The sequence below is a fragment of the Phacochoerus africanus genome, chromosome 12, assembly GCF_016906955.1.
Source record: "Phacochoerus africanus isolate WHEZ1 chromosome 12, ROS_Pafr_v1, whole genome shotgun sequence".
NCBI lineage: Eukaryota > Metazoa > Chordata > Mammalia > Artiodactyla > Suidae > Phacochoerus > Phacochoerus africanus.
Window position 1 is genome coordinate 65,272,898 of NC_062555.1, and position 18,843 is coordinate 65,291,740.

Consider the following 18,843-nt stretch of genomic DNA (forward strand, 5'->3'; position numbering starts at 1 on the left):
ATATGCTGTGGGTATGGCACTAAAAAGCAAAAAAAACCAAACAAACAAACAAAAAAAAACCCTTTGTTTAAAATCATCTTTAATGCCATTGTCATGCTCCAGCAAATCTAGTTTGAGTGACTTCTATCTTCTTGTCATCTAATTTGCCCTAAGTTGGTGCCTCTCTTTCAAAAGTATCTTAGCAGCTTTACAGTAAACACACCTGGTGAAGGCAACACCAGGAAATTCATCTCTTGTGCTCTCTGTATTTCTTGCTGTCTCTTCTGTTGTTTTTAAGTCTGTAATGCTTGAGAACTTTTCCTTTTGTAAAACTTGTCTTGGGCCATAATATGTGGGTGGCTTTTTTTATTATTATTATTTCCCCTTAGAAGATCTGGAGCTTTCTAGAAAAAATTTTTAGTCTTATAAATGAAGGAAAGCCTGTATTTTTAACATTTCGATCAAATCATTATGAGTTTTCTTTATAATTTTTAATACTATTTTATTAGTATGATTAGAATAGTCGTCATTAGACTTATCATTACTTAATTATGAGTGACATTGCAAGTGTTTTCAGAACTAATCAGGGGAAGCTAAGTGACCATCCTGTTATTATTGCCAAGTGTGTTTATGTGATGACAGATAGAAGCATCTTAAACTCGCAGTTTGTGGAGTTCCCGTTGTGGCTCAGTGGGTTAAGACCCTAACTAGTATCCATGAGGATGTGAGTTTGACCGCTGGTCTCGCTCAGTGGGTTAAAGGCTCCAGGATTGCCGTGAGCTGTGGTATAGGTCACAGACGAGGCTTGAATCTCACCTTGCTGTGGCTGTGGTGTAGGTCTGTGGCTACAGCTTTGATTTGACCCCTAGCCTGGGAACTTCCATATGGCGTGGGCGCAGCCCTAAAAAGCAAACAACAACAAAAAAAGAAACTCAGACTTTCACCTCTTTTTAACCCTTACCATCTCAAAAGACATCTTAATTGAATAGAGAATGACTTAAAATTTAGCCGTCACTCTCAAAAAAAACATAGCTATGTTTTACTGAGACAGTACTCAGTATTGCCCAGAATGCCTACCTATAATAAAAATAGTAAAGTAACTGTGATAACAATAACACTAAAATTTATGGAATTCATTGTTCATTTACATGTAATCATATCTTTTAAAATTAATGTATTGATTTATGTTAGCTGTGTCTTTAATTTGTACTAACAGGTTAACTGTTAACTTAGAGTGTCTGTGTGGATATACCTGCTAACCAGATTTCATTGTTCCATTAGGGACGGATTGGAAACTTGCTTAAAGTTCTCATTCTGAAATTCTCATAGTTGTGGTCTTTGTAGAATTTGCCGTCTCTCTCTCTCTGGTGTCATGTAATTTGGCCCGACTCTGTTTCCAGTGCCTGTTTAGTAGAGCTTTTCTCTGCTAATAGTTGGTTTGGGGCCCAGGGATCAAACCCACACCACAGCAGTGACAACACTGCGCCACAAGGGAACTCCTGCTAATAGTTTCACAGCATCTAGATTTGGAAGTACAGGTACAATCAAATGAAATAAAGAATTTCATTGTGAGGTATTATGACATCTCACAATAACTACTGCTTAGGAAGAGTGAATTTATGATGAAGTTTTTGCCTCACATATTAGGTATGTGTGTTTGAGTTAATTAAGCTTTTTCATTTACTTATTTTTTGTGTGTCTTCCTGAATTTTGAAAAATGAATGAAAAAGTTTAGTACAGGGAATGTGGCCATTTTATTTAACTTTATTTCATTTGTTTTTATTAGTAGAAATAAGAAACAGTTGGGACAAGTCTCATTTCTGATTCAGAATACTTACTACATGGGCCTTTGGTGTACAAAGTAGTTAAGGATTTCAGTTTCTTCCTGTTGGTTATTAATCTTGTTCTGCTAAGATGATTTTTTTTAATTGTGATTTTATTTTGCTAATAGTTTTTTTATCGTGGTGTATAGGAAGTAATGAGAGAGACTAGGAGTCCAGATGTCAATAAATTAAGTACATTATTAATAGGTAATATGTAGGGAAGTACCTAATATGCACTAGGCATCTCATTTAATTCTCACAGCAGCCCTAAAGACAGTATTGATGTCCTCATTTTATAGATGAGAAAAATAGTGTTCTTAAGTGATTTGCTAGGTCATACTAGTAAATGAGAGGGCTGAGGTATGAACCTAATCTATCCATGTTCTTAACTTCTCTGCAGCACTTCCTGGCAAATATGTATTATCTTACGAAGGAATTGATTGTGGAAATGAAAGGAAACTTGGGGACGGGACCAAAAAAAAAAAAAAAAAAGAGCATAGCATACGTAATTGTGGAAGGAGAAAAAATTGACCATCATCAGACCACATGCCCTAGGATTTAGAAATAAACAGCTCACACAGTTTTTTAAAAAACATATTTTATTGGAGTGTGGTTGACTTGGAAAGTTGCGTTAGTTTCAGGTGTACAGCAAAGTCAATCAGTTAGACATATACATATATCTGTTCCTTTTCAGATTCTTTTCCCACGTAGGTTATTATACAATATTGAGTAGATTGCCCTGTTCTGTACAGTAGGCCCTTATTACCTATCTATTTTATATATGGTAGCGTGTGTGTTTCAATCCCATCCTCCTAATTTATCCCTTCTGCCCCTCCTTTCCCCTTTGGTAACCTTAAATTTGGTTTCAAAATCTTTGAGTCTGTTTCTGTTGTATTAGTTCTTTTGTCTCGTTTTTGTTAGATTCCACATATTAATGACTTCACATGATATTTGTCTCTCTTTGACCTCATTTTGGATAATTTCTAGGTCCATTTGTGTATCTGCAAATGGCATTATTTCATTCTTTTTTATGCCTGAGTAATATTCCATTGTGTATGCATGTATGCATGCACGCACACACACACACACACACACACACACGTGCACACATCTTTATCCAGTCCTCCTTTATCCATTTAGGTTGCTTCCATGTCTTGGCTATGTAAATAGTACTGCAGTGAACATTGGGAACATTGGGGTGCATGTATCTTTTTGAATTATGGTTTTCTCTGGATATATGCCCAGGAGTGGGAATTCCGGATCATATGGTAGTTCTATAGTTTTTTAAGGAACCTCCATACTATTTCCATAGTGGTTGCATCAGCTTACATTCCCACCAACAGTGTAGGAGGGTTTCCTTTTCTCTACACCCTCTCCAACATTTGTTATTTGTAGACTTTTTTTTTTTTTGTCTGTGCCTATGGCATGTGAAAGTTCCCAGGCCAACTTACATGTACAATTTATAAAATTATTTGTAGATTTTTTTGATGGCCATTCTGACCGGTGTGAGGTATGTATGATACCTCGTAGTTTCAATTTGCATTTCTCAAATAATTAGCGATGCTGACCATTTTTTCATGTGTTTTTTGGCCATCTTTATGTCTTCTTTAGAAAAATGTCTATTTAGATCTTTTGCCCTTTTTGATTGGGTTGTTTTTGTTTTTATATTTAACTGCATGAGTTTGGGGTATATTTTGGAGATTAATCCCTTGTCAGTTGCCTCATTTGCAAATATTTTTTCCCATTCAATGGACAACCAGCAGTTTTTAAAGGAGGTGTGCTTTGGGAGCATGAGAAAGTGCTTTTTTAGGAGTTCCCAATGTGGCGAAGTGGTTAACAAATCTGACTAGGAACCATGAGGTTGCAGGTTCGATTCCTGGCCTTGCTCAGTGGGTTAAGGATCTGGCCTTACCGTGAGCTGTGGTGTAGTTCAAAGACACAGCTTGGATCCCACATTGCTGTGGCTGTGGTGTAGGCCGGTGGCTACAGCTCTGATTAGACCCCTGGCCTGGGAACCTCCATATGCCACGGGTGCAGCCCTAAAAAGAAAAAAGACAAAAAAAAAAAAAAGAAGAAAGTGCTTTTTTAGAAGACTGTGCTCAGAGCTATAGGAATAAGGAAAGGAACGATTTGTGGAGAGATTATAGAAAAAACTATTTACTTTACTTTTGAGAAGAAAGATTTCACGGAGTTCCCATCATGGCTCAGCAGAAACTAATCTGACTAGCACCCATGCGGATGCAGGTTCAATCCCTGGCCTCGGTCAGTGGGTTAAGGATCTGGCGTTGCCATGAGCTGTGGTGTAGGTTCCAGACGCAGCTCAGATCCAGCATTGTTGTGGCTGTGGTGTAGGCCTGTGGCTACAACTCTGATTTAACCCCTGGCCCAGGAATCTCTATGTGCCGAGGGTGCAGCCCTAAAAAGACAAAAAAAAAAAAAAAGAAATAAAGAAAGAAAAAAGCAAGAAAGATTTCAGCCTGAAAGGGTAAATTAAAATTTGGGTAAAGTTAGATAGTATTAAAGAGATGATTCATCATCTTTAAATGAGTCTGAGTCTTCAGGTCATAAGCATATTATATCCTCAGGGGCTGAAAGGAGTATTATCTGTAATTGTAGAGCAGTTGTCATTAAGCTCAGAAAAGTCCTACAGAACAGGACAGTAGTCAAAACATTCATAGGGGGCAAATCTTTCCTTTTTCAAGATCAAGGAAAAAGTACATTCTGAAAACTCTACATTCCAGTAAACTCGGTATCAGTTTTTAGCATAATTCTAGATTGAGCTTTAAGACAGATGATTTTAGTTATTAGGAAAATGAAAATTAAAACCAAAATGAAAATACAGCTATATACTCACTAAACTGGCTAAAATTAAAAAGACTTGACCAAATCAGGTGTTGGCAAGGTTGTAAGGGAACTGGAATTCTCATACACTGCTAGAGGAATGCAGAAAGGTGCAACCACTTTGGAAAATGGAAGTTTCTTAATCAGTAAAACATGCCAGATATTCCCAGCTTTTCCATGCTTAACATGGTTCATTTAAGGGGAATGAAAACATACATCCACATAAGCCTTTGTACACGAATGTATGACTGTATTTATAGTAACTCCAAACTGGAAACACCCTAAATGCTGTCAACAGGTGAATGGGTAAACAAACTGGTGTGTTCATCCAAGGGAAAAATACTGTGCAGTAAAAAGAAACTGTTGGTTCCTATGACATGGATGCATCTCAATCACTATGCTAAGGAAAAGAATTTAGACAAATAGAATATATTTTATATGTGACGCATTTTATATAAGATTGTAGTTAAGTGCCAACTAGGCAGTAGAGGCAGAAAGCATGTCAGTGGTTGCCTGGGCATGGGGAGAGGAAGAGCTGGGTTGGAAGGGTGGTTGTGGTGGATATACTTATTATCTCGTTGGAGGTGAGGTTTTCTTGAGTGTATGTCTGTATCATAACTCATCAAATTGTGTGTGTAAATATGTGCAGTCTCTATATCAGATATACCTGACTAATGTTATAGTTTTTAAATGGTGGGTTTGCGCTCATAAAATAAAAGGTGATAGTTGTAAGGAGCACGGGTATATAAGACATGAAGAGCAGGTCCTGTCAAACTAAATTCACTGCGGAGAGGAGGGAGGTCTGCTAGACTGGGAGCTAAACGGGCTGCCTTAAATATATTTTTATTTTTATTTTTTATTTATTTACGTATTTTTGTCTTTTTAGGGCTGCACCCACGACATATGGAGGTTCCCAGGCTAGGGGGCAAATCAGAGCTGTAGCCGCTGGCCTACACCACAGCCAACGCCTGATCCAAGCCTCTTCTGTGACCTACACCAGAGCTCACAGCAACGCTGGATCCTTAACCCTTGGAGCAAGGCCAGGGATCAAACCTGTGTCCTCATGGATGCTTGTCAGATTCGTTTCCGCTAAGCCACGATGGGAACTTGTATATTTTTATTTTTCTATGCACCATATTTAATGATCCTCTGTGATAAATATGAAATGAGTTAATTGGTTTTGGAAGTAGTTTAGCACCCACACTTAATATTTATCACCATAGTGTATCTGGCCTGGTCATTTAGTATTCTGAGTATTATACTTTGAGGAATATTGACTAATAACTAAAGTACATTGTAAAAAGAATGCGCGAGAGGACACCTAAGACAATACAGAGAATCAGATTATTCAAAATTAGGCATATCAGAGATCTTTTGCAGTGTTAAGCTTTACTAGTAATTTCAAAGATACAGCATTCAAGCTCCCTAGATCCTGAGCACTGCTCCTCAAGGCCTTCTGTTCCACAATTGATGTGCCTTTTGGTCCAGGGTATTGGAGGAGGTCTCCTAAGTGAGATGTGCAGGTTATACATAGCAGGGACAATTTAGGTCATGCAATGTCTCCCTTTTATACCCAGGTGGTTCTGTGGCTTACCTCACAGTTTCCAGGGAGCCACGGCCCATAAGTTCATAGATCCCATCTAGGTTTATTGACCTTGCACATCCTGCTCACAACAACATTCCGTAGGTAAGAACACTTCCCTGTAGCAGAAATAGATCTCTTTCTCTTTGCCAGCATTACAGCTGTCTTCAGAAATATGCAGGTCTGTTCATTGGGAAGGTGAGCTAGACTTGTTCCATATAGTTTAGGAGGGCAGAACTGGTTCCAGAGGGTAGAAGTGATAAGGCTGCAGATTACAGCTTGCTGTAGAAAACCCTTTCTGACAACAGCCACATGTATGTGCTGTGTCTGCACAAAGGACAACGATCCCCTGTTGCTTAGATGTGTACTTCTCATCAGGGTGCAGGAAGGAAGAGCATCTGCTGTTCGTGGAGGTTGAATTTGGTGGCTTTCCCCTTCCCAGCCATCCCTCATGGTTTGTTTCTAGCAGAGTAGCACTGTTGTCCATTTGTGGTCTTCAATGATACGATCTTTACCGACTCACTAGGAAAGGAAAGATTGTTATTTTTCAGAACTCTTTAATTCTGCATACTGACTTATTTGAAATCTTTTTTTCTCTTGATTTTCTCAAGCCATTTGTGATTTCTTTATTTTTTTCTCAGTTTAAAATCCTTAATGTACCCATGTCTTCCCAACTTGCTGCAAATCATTGGAACCAACAACAGGCAGAACAAGAAGAGAGGATGAGAATGAAAAAACTCACACTAGATATCAATGAACGGCAAGAACAAGAAGATTATCAAGGTATCAAATCGTTTCCAGGACAGAAGTGGAAAATTGTGATGCTGTTTGGTTTTTGTTATTCTCTGCCTTTTCATGTCATGTTTGTGTATATTTAGCTTGAGAAATTGTTTTTTATATTCCATTCTGTCTTCATTTTTCTCTCACTTATTTGTAAAATAACACTAATTAATTTTTGTTGTATTTTATTTCCTCCATGGTTCCATTAGATTCTATACTGTTAGAGCTATGTTTGCAGGTGAGGTAGTATCGAGTTTGAATTGCCTCATGTTGCCAGTCAATTGTGAGCAAATTGTTATTCAACAAGAATAATCTCATTTTGTGTGCTTGAGAATCCTGATGGCATAGACCCCCTGTTGCTTCAGTTTTGAGGGCATCAAGTTAAGATTCCAGTTTTATGTAGACATACCCAGCCCACTTGGATTAACCGGAACTTGAAGTGTAGAGTCCCTGGACACCTTTTAAGCCAGCCTTTTGTTATTCCTCCGGAATCCAGATTTTAGAGCCGTAGTGTGATTATTTTTACAGTGCTATATAGTCAGACTACTGTTTGTGCAAGAGCTTGTTGTGTAAATAAATATTTGTTTTTTTAATCTTTAAATCCCACTTCTGGAATCTTCCCTTCCAGTTGATAAACCACTGTTCTTAATAATAAATAACAGTAGCTGCTTCTCACTGTAAGTGCTTCCTATGGCTGGATGTTTCTGTACTTAGTCACAGCATCTAATCCTCAGCAATTCCATGAGATAAGTGCTTATTATTACTCCCTTTTTGCATTTGGGGAAACTGAACCGAACCTCCCATAGCTAATCAGTGGCAGAGCTGGGATTTGAGCCAACATTGTCTTACTCCAAATAGCATGCTCATAGCTGTTGTGCTGGACTGCTTCTTACACTGTTTCACTGCCTCCCTCGATGGACTCTTAGGTAGTGGCCACGGTAACTGGAGGGGCAACATTGGACATTAAATGACATTCAAGAGCATATCTTACTCTTCGGGTACTTCTTAAGCATTTTAGTCTGTGTAATACTTACTTTTCTTCGGTCACCTACTAGACAGAACTACTAAACCTCATCTCCCTAGGGTTTTGTGTGCTTCTTGTCGGGGGCGGGAGTACACGTACCAACACTAAACGCCTTTTCTGTTTTGCTCCTAATCCAGAGATGCTGCAGTCTCTTGCACAGCGCCCGGCTCCAGCAAACACCAATCGGGAGCGGCGGCCTCGTTACCAACATCCAAAGGGAGCGCCTAACGCGGATCTAATCTTTAAGACTGGTGGGAGGTAGGATGGTCTCTCTTATCTCTGCCTCAGCTCTTCGTTTTTCATGGTGTCCACGTGAACAAGTTAGATAGTTCGGATTATTTTAAGGATAAAGGCCTAATTATTAGCAGAAGAGAAAAATCTTTGAGTTGTAGATATTTGAGGAAAGAAAGCCTATTTATAGAATTGTTAAAATTTTGTGGAGTTTTGGGGGGTTTTTTTGGTTTTTAAATCTTGATTTCAGCCACACCACTCTCAGCTTTTGCTTTCTCCGATTGGACTACTACAGCTTTAAAATTTTCTCTTTTGCATTTATAGAGAAGACCAGTCATAGATTGGTGTGAGAGAAGTCATAGACTTTTCGTTAGAATCTCTCAAGCCACTGTTAAATAAGCCTGATGTTTACGAAAACTTAAAACCTGTTTGCTAGACTTTGAAGCCTACAGGTTGAGTTTGTTTTGTTTGCTTTGAAATTATAAAATGTTTGCTGGGATCCATGGCTATTCTTCTTAAACCTGAGTTGCTTAATGTGAGATAATTAAAAATGTAAGGAATTTCATATAGAAGGTATCCTCTAATAAGACCTCACTCATCTTTTTTTAAGGAATAAAATTGTTCAAAGTTTTACTGGGATCTGGTCTAAAGACTCGTACCCATCAACTCTGTTTTCTGTCTCGTGTTTGGGTTATTATCAAAAGTGACATAGGCTTTGCTGCTCTTATGGGCCTCCCTGGGGGCATTAGTGTTGAGACTGAAGCTGCTCACCGCCTCAGATGTCCTCTTGTTGTTGGAGACAGGCAAGCAGGTGTAGAAGACAGGTGCCAGGGCAGCAGAAGTGGTCCCTGTTGAGAGTAGTAGCTTTGGGGGAAATGCAGAGGGTAGAGCCTTTGTGTCTCTCACTCAGTAAATATGTTTGTGTGCTTCCCGATAAGGTTTTTTTTTTTTTTTTTTTTAACTATGTGCTAAGACAGCTCTAATCGAATTGCAGTTTAGGAAATTGATTTGCCACTGACAGTTTAGGGATCTGTTTTTTAATGTCTCTTTTGAGTGTGATTTTTTTAGAAATCTAAGAAATGATGTACAAACCTTTTTATTTAAACATAAGATATTAGGTTATTTTAAATTACTCTACCTTCATTAAAGTCCATTAACAATATCTTTTATTTGCACTTAAGATATAGAAGCCAGCCAGGTTAAGAAAGAGGCCTTTTTGGAAATTTTAGTTTCCTCCTTTTACCTTTTCTTAGAGTGGCTTTAAATTTGTACCGTTGTGCTGTTGGTAATGTCTGTTTGCTCTTCTTGTCTCATGGTTGGAATATTTTTATCCTGACTTTTTCCATCAGCTTCACCTGCCATATTGCAGTCTAACCCTCTCTGGACAGCACTGTGTCCATTCGTCCCTAGTCCCTTCTCTGTTCAGATATTGCAACTATATAGCATCTTTTCCTGATTTTTTTAATGCTTGGGTGACTTTACAGAATTTGTAAATATGACATTTGATCCTTAATTACTTTTTGCACAAAGCAGGCTTTGCTCCCCTCAGCTTACATTGTCTAGCACCTTCCATGGGTTCAGTCCTGCACCATGGAAAAATTCAGACTTAGAGGACAGAGTCTTTACTGTCAAGCTTATGGTCCAGCGGGGAAACCTGTCTAGGTACTTGAAAGAGCTGATTCTGCCCTAGTCATGCATTTGTTTAAAAAATTGTTGATTGAGAGTCTGAGTACCAAGCCTTCCTTAGACCATAGGCAGTAGAAACAGGGAAACAGATGTGTCCGCTGACAGGCACACGGCTGCAGTTGTGTGTATGAACTTTTCTTAGCTTGCTACCAATTACTCCACCACTTTTCAAAGCTCTGTTACCTCTCTGTTTTCCTTCTCTCCCTCCAGTGGGAATGGGCCACGTTTGCCCTCTGCCGCTTCGTGCCGTGTCTGCCTCCCCCCGACACTGCTGCCTCGTGTTGCCCTCAGTGGTCCCGGAGCACCTTGCACGAGGACCCTCCTTTCTTCTGGACCAGTCTCTTCCCTTCACCTTTGTGGCTCTGCCGTCTCTTCTGGTCCTTTTCTTGCCTCTGCCTGGAGACGTTCGTGTCCCTCAGGCTGGTCCTGGGTCCTCCCTGACCCATGTGCTCTCCGAAGAGGTGCCCCTCCCCCCCACAGCGCAGTCGTCGTCTGTGTCTCCAGCCCAAGCCTCCATTTTCCTTTCTGAGTGTGCCCCTAGCTTTCCCCTGCACACCCGCCTCGGGAGCTCAGGGGAACACCAGCCTCTCTGCTCCTCTGCTCTGCGGCTCAGAGAATGGAAACTGCCCACCCAGTGTCCACACTAGAAAAGGAGGCTGCGGGTTGACTCTTCCCTTTCCCTCCATCAGCAAATGCCCTGATGCTGCCAGAAAGCGGCTCTCTCGCACTTGCCCTGTTCACTCCACCTCCCCCCCACCCCCCGAGGTCCTGGATCGGGCGCCCATCCCTCTCGTCTGGGTTACTGCCCGCCCTGTCCGAGCGGCTTCTTGGTCTCTCAATTCAGCCCCTCCAGTTCATCCTCTCTGCTCTACCAGTGTTTTCTGAATGCAGGTCCACTGTTGGACTGGGAGTGAGCTTTCTGCTTAAACCCCGTGGCGGCTCCTCATGGCGTGTAGGATCGAGTCCCAGCTCCTCAGCTTAGTTCATGTGCCCTGCGTGGTGGGAGCGCACTCCCCTCATGGCTGGATCTCTTGCTCTTCTTTCCCCTACTCGTGACCCAGCTGGCCTTTTGGTTCTTCTAGTTAGACTCTTTTTCACCTCCCTCTCTTTGAACTGAACCCTCTCAGGCTCTTCCCCTGGATAACTCCTGCTCCTCTGTTGGGTCTCACCCTGATAACTCCAGTGTGACCTTCCAGCCCCGGGTCACTGTGTTTCCCCAGACCTTGTGCTCTGTCACAGGCTGGCCTGTCTCCACCCCCAGGAGAGTGAAGCCCAGGGCAGGCATGAAGCCTTGTCTTGTTGGCCGTTTTCTCTCTCACAGCTCTTGGTGCCTGGTGCCTAGCAGATGCACGGTAAATATTTGCTGAATGGACAGAGGGACTTCTAAAAACCTATGTTTCATCCCTTAATAAACGTTGTTCCTATCTTATGCTCCTGAACTCTCGCCTTCCCTTTGGTTTTCCTGATTTTGTGTGACTCCCCACTCTTGAGCTATGCGCTCTACCTGTTTAAAATCTTTTCCAAAAATCATGACTTGGGGAAATAAAAAACAAATACCCCTAGCTTGTCCAGCATGCTTTAAAATGACTCTGTAAAGTCTTTTGGTTTGATGGTATTTTCAAAGCCAGTGCTCTTAAAATGCAGGTACAGATGAATGTTGCAGAGGAACAAGCAGACGTGTAAAGCGTGAGTTTTTGGGCCATTTGAGTGCCAGGGACTCTTGCTGTTTTTTAAAACCTATGTGAGGAGTGCAGCCTGTGGAAGAACATAACCCTGGGGTGGAGTCTTTCGGTGGTTTGGCTCCTTTTTATTCTCTTCTATTTTTAATGCTGGGCCAGACTCGGTAGGAAGATGTGTGTCTAGAGCTGCGGCTCCGCAGCCGTCTGCCTGGTGCGTTCCTGTACAGAGGAGGCAGGAGGAAATCTGTGAGTGAGGTCTGAGAAACTGTTTTCAATTTGACTCTTAACTTAGCTAGTACTTGTATTAAAAGTTGTTAATATTGTTGACATTAAATGGCAGATAAAGGGAAATTTACTTGGAAACTGGCTATCGAAGCAGTTTTAAGTTTTTCTTAGCTGTGGGTTTTGATAGGGCTCCCAGACATTAATTTATAATGATTTTCATATTTTCTAATCCGAATCGAAATAAGGCTGTCAGTTAAAATTTCAGCCCCTCTGGGCAGTAATGCCCTGAAAAGTATAAGCGTTTGCTTGTTAGGAGTTAAAGTGCCAGCGTCACTCTCGGCAGCACAGTGACCCAGGCATTCTGTAGTGCGGGGGACTGCTTTCCACTGTTGAAAAAACTGAGACTCAGTCTCTCTGACAAGTGTCAGGACTAACATAGTATATATGCTATAAATTCATGTGGATTATGCCAGTACTCCTCAAACTTTAAAACACATATTTTAGCCATCTTGACTCTTACTAAAGGCTGGTTCTGGTTTATTTCTGACACGCTCCTGGGTGATGTCAGAGCTGCTGGAGTGTGGGCCACACTCTGAGCGGCCAGGGCCTGGGAGAAACGTGCCGTACTTAGCAGACTGGACGCTGCTTCTTTCAGTCACCGCCTTTCCCTCAAGTAGTCTCTTACAGAACATTGATTTGTCTTGACATCTGGAGAGAGGTTTTTTCTTCCTCTCAGAGAATTCTGAACTGTCTTACCTTTTTCCATGTAGTTCAGTTCTGCACAACTGCGCGACTTACAGACTTACAGGTGTATCCAGCCAAAAAAATACTTCTCCATGTTTGCATTTCATTCTTTGAAATAAAACCAGTGCAGCTTGCCTTGTGAGAGACAAACTATATTCGTTTGCTAGAGTTGTCAAAAGAAAGCATGATAGACTATGACTTAAAGACTGCAGAACTGTTTGTCTCACAGTTCTGGAGGCCGAAATCTAAGGTCAGGGTTGGTTCCTTCTGAGAGGGCGCATCTGCTCCAGGTTCCCTCCTGGCCTCTGATGGGTTGCCAGCAGTCTTTGGCATCCTCTGGCTTCCACAGAACTATCTGATCGCTGCCTTCATCTTCAGGTGGTGTTTTCCCAGGCTGTGTATCTGTGTCCAGATGTCCCCCTCTGACAAGGACACAGTCACACTGGATCAGGGGCCTCATCCTACTCCCGTCTGGCCTTGTCCTAATTCCGTCTGCAGTGACGCTGTCTCCAAAGAGGGTGACATGCTGAGGTATTAGGGTTAGATTTCAGCATACAAATCTGAGGGTACACAATTCAGCCGTCAACACAAAGCATGAATTTTCAGCATCTTAGAAAGTAGTTGAGGGGAGCTCTGGGACCACCCATCTGGTCACCGTCAGAGTTGCTCTTTTTGGTGTCTCCCGTCCAGTCTTGTGTCACTCTGTAGGAGTTTGTGCACTCTTACCAAAGCCCTGGCTTGTCCACAGACGTCAGTAAACAGTGGCTGGTGGTGTTTGGGGGACCTGTTCTTGCCTGAGATGTGTCCTCGGTACTGGTTCTTTAACATTGCCCTGTTTGTGCCTCTAGGAGACGTTGATCCAGCAGCACGTGTCATTTCATTAGGTCCTGTATCTGATGTTGTGGATAGTGGAGTCCTCCAGCAATTGAATGAGAGCAGTGGACACATCTCAGCATGTCGGTCTAGAGAGTTGAGAATCTAAACCTGGACAGGCTGGGGCCATGAGGCGGAAACAGCAGCCTCTGCCAACACCGGGAACAAGCCAACGCTTCCAGATAAGGCATAAAAGGCCTTTTGTAATGGAAATCACGTGAGGGTTAAATCTTCTTTTGAGAATGGCAGTCAAGATATGAGATGGTTGACTTGACTCCTGAGCTGTTACACCAAGAAGAGCGTCAGTGAGATGATTGAGCCGGAGAAGAAACAGTTGTAATGGTAATGGTATGGGGGAAATGAACTTGAGTTTAAATTTGATTGAGTTACAGTGTCTCTGAATTGAACATCCCATGTTGGAAGAAGAAACATTTGGGGGCTCCAGGACTACAGTAGTAAAGTATAGAGCAAGCAGTAAAATCTTCTAGTAAAAACTGACATGCAGGACAACAAAATGATGAAAGATATTCAAATACCAGGTAATCCACCAGGAAGGGTTTCGTTTAGGAATTCGTTGCAAGAGGAACACGGGATGAGGGCGACCAATCAGTTTTATCCAGCAGAGTCAGTAACAAAGCATTGCCTGTTAGGGTCAGAGGAAATGGGAAGACGATTAGTATACAAGCACCAACCCAGGGGCTGAGGGGAGTCTGACACCAGCTAAGAACAGGGAGAGTCGAGCCCATTGTAAGTATCATTGAAAACAAACAGCGTGCCAGGCAGATGTCACAGAAGATGGACGAAGGACAGCGAGAAGGGGGCCTGGAGATTTTGTTGACCTTCATGGGTTTACAGCCTCTGTCTCTAAACAAAGTCTGGAAACAGTAGAGCTTTTATTTTGCTTTTGTTTTTATTTTGTTTTGTTTTGTTCCCCCCCCCCCAAAAAAATAGAAATGAGAGTTCTTAGTCTGTTTCTGGCAGTCTGTTAATTTCTTAGGATAGTTGTCTTTCGTTTGCTTTCCAGTAGGCATAGTAAATTTAGTTGAAGAGCACTTCTGTATGCTACAACTTGAGTACATCTTCTTTTCGAGCTATTTTGCATTTTTTTCTTTTACCATGTTTCAGTTTCTGCATGTAGAACTAAATAAGAAACAAAACTTGTAAAGTTGTAACATTTCACATGGAAATGCTGCCCGATCTTCACCAGCTTCAGGAATCTGACCTTTGCCGATGCTGCAATAAAGTGTTGTCATTTAGATTTGGTGTGGTTGTGTCTTATTTGGCTTGCGTTTCGGAAACCTATTAAATGGGTAGGTGGGCATCTTCCAGTCGTCTCGTCCTTTATAAAATACTCCCAGAGGCCATTCCTTAGCATTTCCCCAGTGCTCTTGCTCTCACGTTAGTGTCTGTGGCTTGCGTTACTTTCCTGAGTCAGAATGTGAAGTGATTCTGTCTGTAAAGTGCTTAGTGTGGCATGTGGCTCATGGGAGGGTTTGTGCTGTCACCTTTGCGTATGCCCTTTCCTCTGCCAGACGCGTCCTCCGACTGCCCGGCCTCTGCTGGCCTTTCAAGATGTAGTTAAGCTTCGCCTCCTCTAGGAAACTTTGCTGTCTCTTCACTCCCTGATTTGATTTAGATGTTTTCCTTGAGCTTCATCTGAGGGGGGCTCTACCTGCCTGCCTGCCCCTTGGGGGATGAGGTTAGTCGGACGGTGGTGCTTAGTGGCTGTTTTACAAAATGGATCATCAGAGCCCCAATATAGGCGCACCGGGCCAGGCATGGGGGACCCTGTGAAGTGCTCAACAGGAGCCTCCCGCCCCCCAACTACGGGAATTCTGAGGAAATCTCTCAACCCCAGGAAGCACGTGTGGCCACTCTGAACTGCTTGTTCTGCCAGGTTCAGAGCAGGACTTCTGCCCTTGACCCAAACACCATAAACCTCAGACCCGCCACGGGCTCTCTCCTGTCTGCTTGACCAGGTGAGCCCAGGAAATTAGCAAGTGGTCACAGGCCCTGCTAGTCTGCCCCTTCCCCATTCACCCTGACTCTGGGTGGTGGCCTGGTGACTTTGGGATCAGTACTGGCAGGACATTTGTCTGGACTGATGGGCAGAGTGTCAGTCTAATTCCTTGTGCTGTTTGCTCTGTGAGGCCAGAGGTGAGCAGGTGGGCTCATGCGTTCCCCTGGGGGCTGTGTGCACCTGTGCACACACCACACTAGGGAACCCTCGGGCCTGGGAACGTGTTCCCAATGGAGCCCAGAGGCAGTGCAGATGCCAGATTGACCCCCTCACTCACTCAGGTGTATATTGAGCACCAGCTCCAACACTCCTACTTGTATGACTTTGGGTGGTCATTGACTCGAAACCTCAGTTTTCTCATCTGTAAAATGGGCAGTACTCACCAGGGTTGTATGAGGAATTAAGGAGATAATGCACATGAGGGTCCAAATGTAGTGGCTGTTGTGTGGTAAGTGCTCAAGAAAGGTTGACTAGAAGCAGTAAGATTACCACCGCAGCTTCTGTGTGCCAGACACAGTGCTGGATACGGAGTTGAGCAAGCCGGCTTGCCCTGGAAGCATAAACCCTTCGAGTGTACAGAGAGTGAGTACCAGGTTTAGACCTGGGTGGCTAAAATCACACATAACTTCCAACAAACTCTGTTATCCACAGAAAAATGCACCTGAGCGGCAGTGGGAATGCTACCCTTCAGGTGAGTCAGGCCTGGACCACATCTTATTTCTTTGTGAAAGTGAGAAATAAAGCCCCTATCTCCCCGGAGATCACTGGCCACTTAATTCAGGCAGAAATCTTTTATTTTCTCAATTTTTCCCCCCTGTATCTCTCTTCCTTCTCCAGTAGCAGGAGGTTGGTGGGCCACTTGACTATTTAGGCAAACTACATGGGGTCCTCAGTATGTCTCCAAAGTAGCATGGCAGTTTCGGAGTCCTGCAGCGTCCCCGACAAGCACGGGCTCCTGGCTCAAACCAGCCTGATACCCTGGTTAGAAGGCAGACCGACAAAATCCCAGGATTCTCTTAGGAAGAGACAGGCATTCTTGAAACCCCCTGCATGATGCCTTCTTTCAGCCAACAGAATGGGGCCAGAGGACTCCAAAGTCCTCTTGAGACTGGTGGGATCTCCGCCAGGCTCCCTTGAGAAGACATTGGCAAAGGAGGGAAATGGGCACAGCAGAGCAGCCAGCAGTGTTGAAAAGAGAAAGCAGAGTTGTCTGCCCCCTTAATCACGTTGACCACCCGTTGTGCGTGGAGCACGAGGGCCAGTTGGGCTGGTTCACACAGACTTCTGTGTCGTGTTGCCATTGATTAAACACTGAGCCTGGGGGGTGTAATTTATAATCTTGTTCAGAGCCACACACGGAATGTGCACCACGTCAGCCCAGGACCAGCCACGGCGCCGCCCCTCCCGAGATCCCGGTGAGGCGGTGGGGCGCTGGCGGGGAGCTGCACTCTGCCCCGGCCACTTGGGTAAGTTTCTAAGCCTAAGCTTCATGGAAGTCACTTGTGCATGAGCATCAAACGATGGCTTTTCCAGGGTGATCTCGAATGTAAGCATTGACTCAGCACCTACCTCACGCTGGGCTGAGGTCCTGGTGGCACACAGGCGAGCCTTGCTTCTGTGGAGCTTCCGTTCTTGGGGAGAGACACACCGAATGAAAAATTAAGGAAAATATTTGAGGTGTTCCTCTTGTGGCTCAGCAGTAACAAACCTGACATTGTGTCTGTGAGGACGCAGGTTCGATCCCTGGCCTCGCTCAGTGGGTTAAGGATCCGGTGTTGGAGTTCCCGTTGTGTCTCAGTGGAAACGAGTCTGTCTAGGAATCATGAGGTTACGGGTTTGATCCCTGGCCTTGCTCAGTGGGTTAAGGATCCAGTGTTGCCATGAGCTGTGGTGTAGGTCACAGATGCGGCTCAGATCTGGCATTGCTGTGGCTGTGGTGTAGGCTGGTCGCTACAGCTCCGATTCAACCCCTAGCCTGGGAACCTACATATGCCGCAGGTGCAGCCCTAAAAAGCAAAAAAAAAAAAAAAAAAAAAAAGCCGGAATGAGAGAAGCTGAAGTGGGCACGTGATGCTGAAGACCCTTTTTCCGGGAGTGCTGTTGGCAGGAGGCCCTCAGCTGTCAGCTCCTCTGGGAAGGGCACCGGTGCAAATGCTCTGGGGACGGGGCCCAGCGAGGCCCCCATACAAGGGCTGATGGAAGCAGGAGTCTGAAGGCCTGGCTCGTCATGGGCCCAAGTCAGGATGATTCCAACTGTTGTTAAGCCGGTGTCACAGCCGACGTGGCCCTCTCCCCGTCCTGCCTGCCCCTCCACAGCAGATGATCCCAAGAGCTCCCCAACGGACAGCACATGCTCTAAACTCCTTCCCAGGCTCTGCTTTCCTGAGACCATGGCTGGCAGCCCCTCGATGGATCCCCTGAATGACGGATGCTCCCCTGGCAGATGTGGGAGCACATTCCGGATGAGAGGCCAGAGAGAAACCTCTCACCGGTTTCTGTCTTGAGGAGCAAAGGCAGAAACAGGAGAGGAGGCTGCAGAGGCAGGGCCTGTGTTGGAGAGCACTTGTGAGCCAGAGGGGAACTGGGGTCTTCTGGGTGCAATGCGATTGATTTCATCTGGTTTTCAAGGATCCTCTGGCTGCTGAGAGGAGGTCAGATTGGAGGGGTGAAAGTAGAACTGGGGAGACTTGAGAGGGGGGTCTGGCAAGATCCTGGATGAGAGATGATGGGGGTGACGGTGGACAGAAGGGACAGCCTCCCCAAAAAGGGCTGGATGGTGGGTGGATGTTGGGGTGGGGTGGGATGAAAGCACTGGGGCCCTGGCTGCGCACCTGGGGTGATGGAGAGTGGGGAGATAGTGGGTGCGGCTGGTCCCCAGGGGCTCTCCTTCATGGAGCGTTTGCATGGCCTGGCTCCACATCGCATGTTTTCACGGGCTGCCAGGGAAAATGGCCCCTGCCACACGGACCTGGTTTCTGGAGACTTCCTAGCCTGCAGATGGGCAGCCAAAGGTCTCACCAGAGAGCTGAGGAGATTACGTTGCTCTGGGCAAGGGGAAGGAGGCCTCTTCTCCAGGATGCTGTTCAGCTGCAGAGCCTTTAGGGCGAGAGGAGTCGGGGGTGCTCCTTGGGGCCCTGCTCAGGCTGGGGAGAAAGGGGCCGACTGTAAGCTGATCTCCCTCTCTGTTCTGCCCAACCTGGATTTTCCTTTTTAATTTGACTTTGTTTGCTTTGCATTGTTTATGAGAGACTCAGGAGGCAGAGCAAGCAGCCCCAGGCTGGTGGCTGTGCACCTGGATCAGGCCGGGGCCTCCCAGGGCCACAGCTGCCCTGTCCCTCCTGGAGGCCCGGCCTCAC

General features: G+C 44.4%; 1 protein-coding gene across 2 annotated transcripts in view; it reads left to right on the forward strand.

Moving 5' to 3' along the window:
• Window positions 1-14,723, forward strand: part of UPF2 (UPF2 regulator of nonsense mediated mRNA decay) — a 100,162-nt gene extending 85,439 nt beyond the window's left edge. For both annotated transcript variants that reach the window (XM_047754510.1, XM_047754509.1), the window contains exons 20-22: window positions 6,867-7,008; window positions 8,167-8,287; window positions 13,443-14,723. In XM_047754510.1, coding sequence (XP_047610466.1) covers window positions 6,867-7,008; window positions 8,167-8,287; window positions 13,443-13,452 — 273 coding nt within the window. In that variant the 3' untranslated portion in view covers window positions 13,453-14,723. The remainder of the gene's footprint in view (window positions 1-6,866; window positions 7,009-8,166; window positions 8,288-13,442) is intronic.
• The last annotated feature ends 4,120 nt before the right edge of the window (window positions 14,724-18,843 follow it).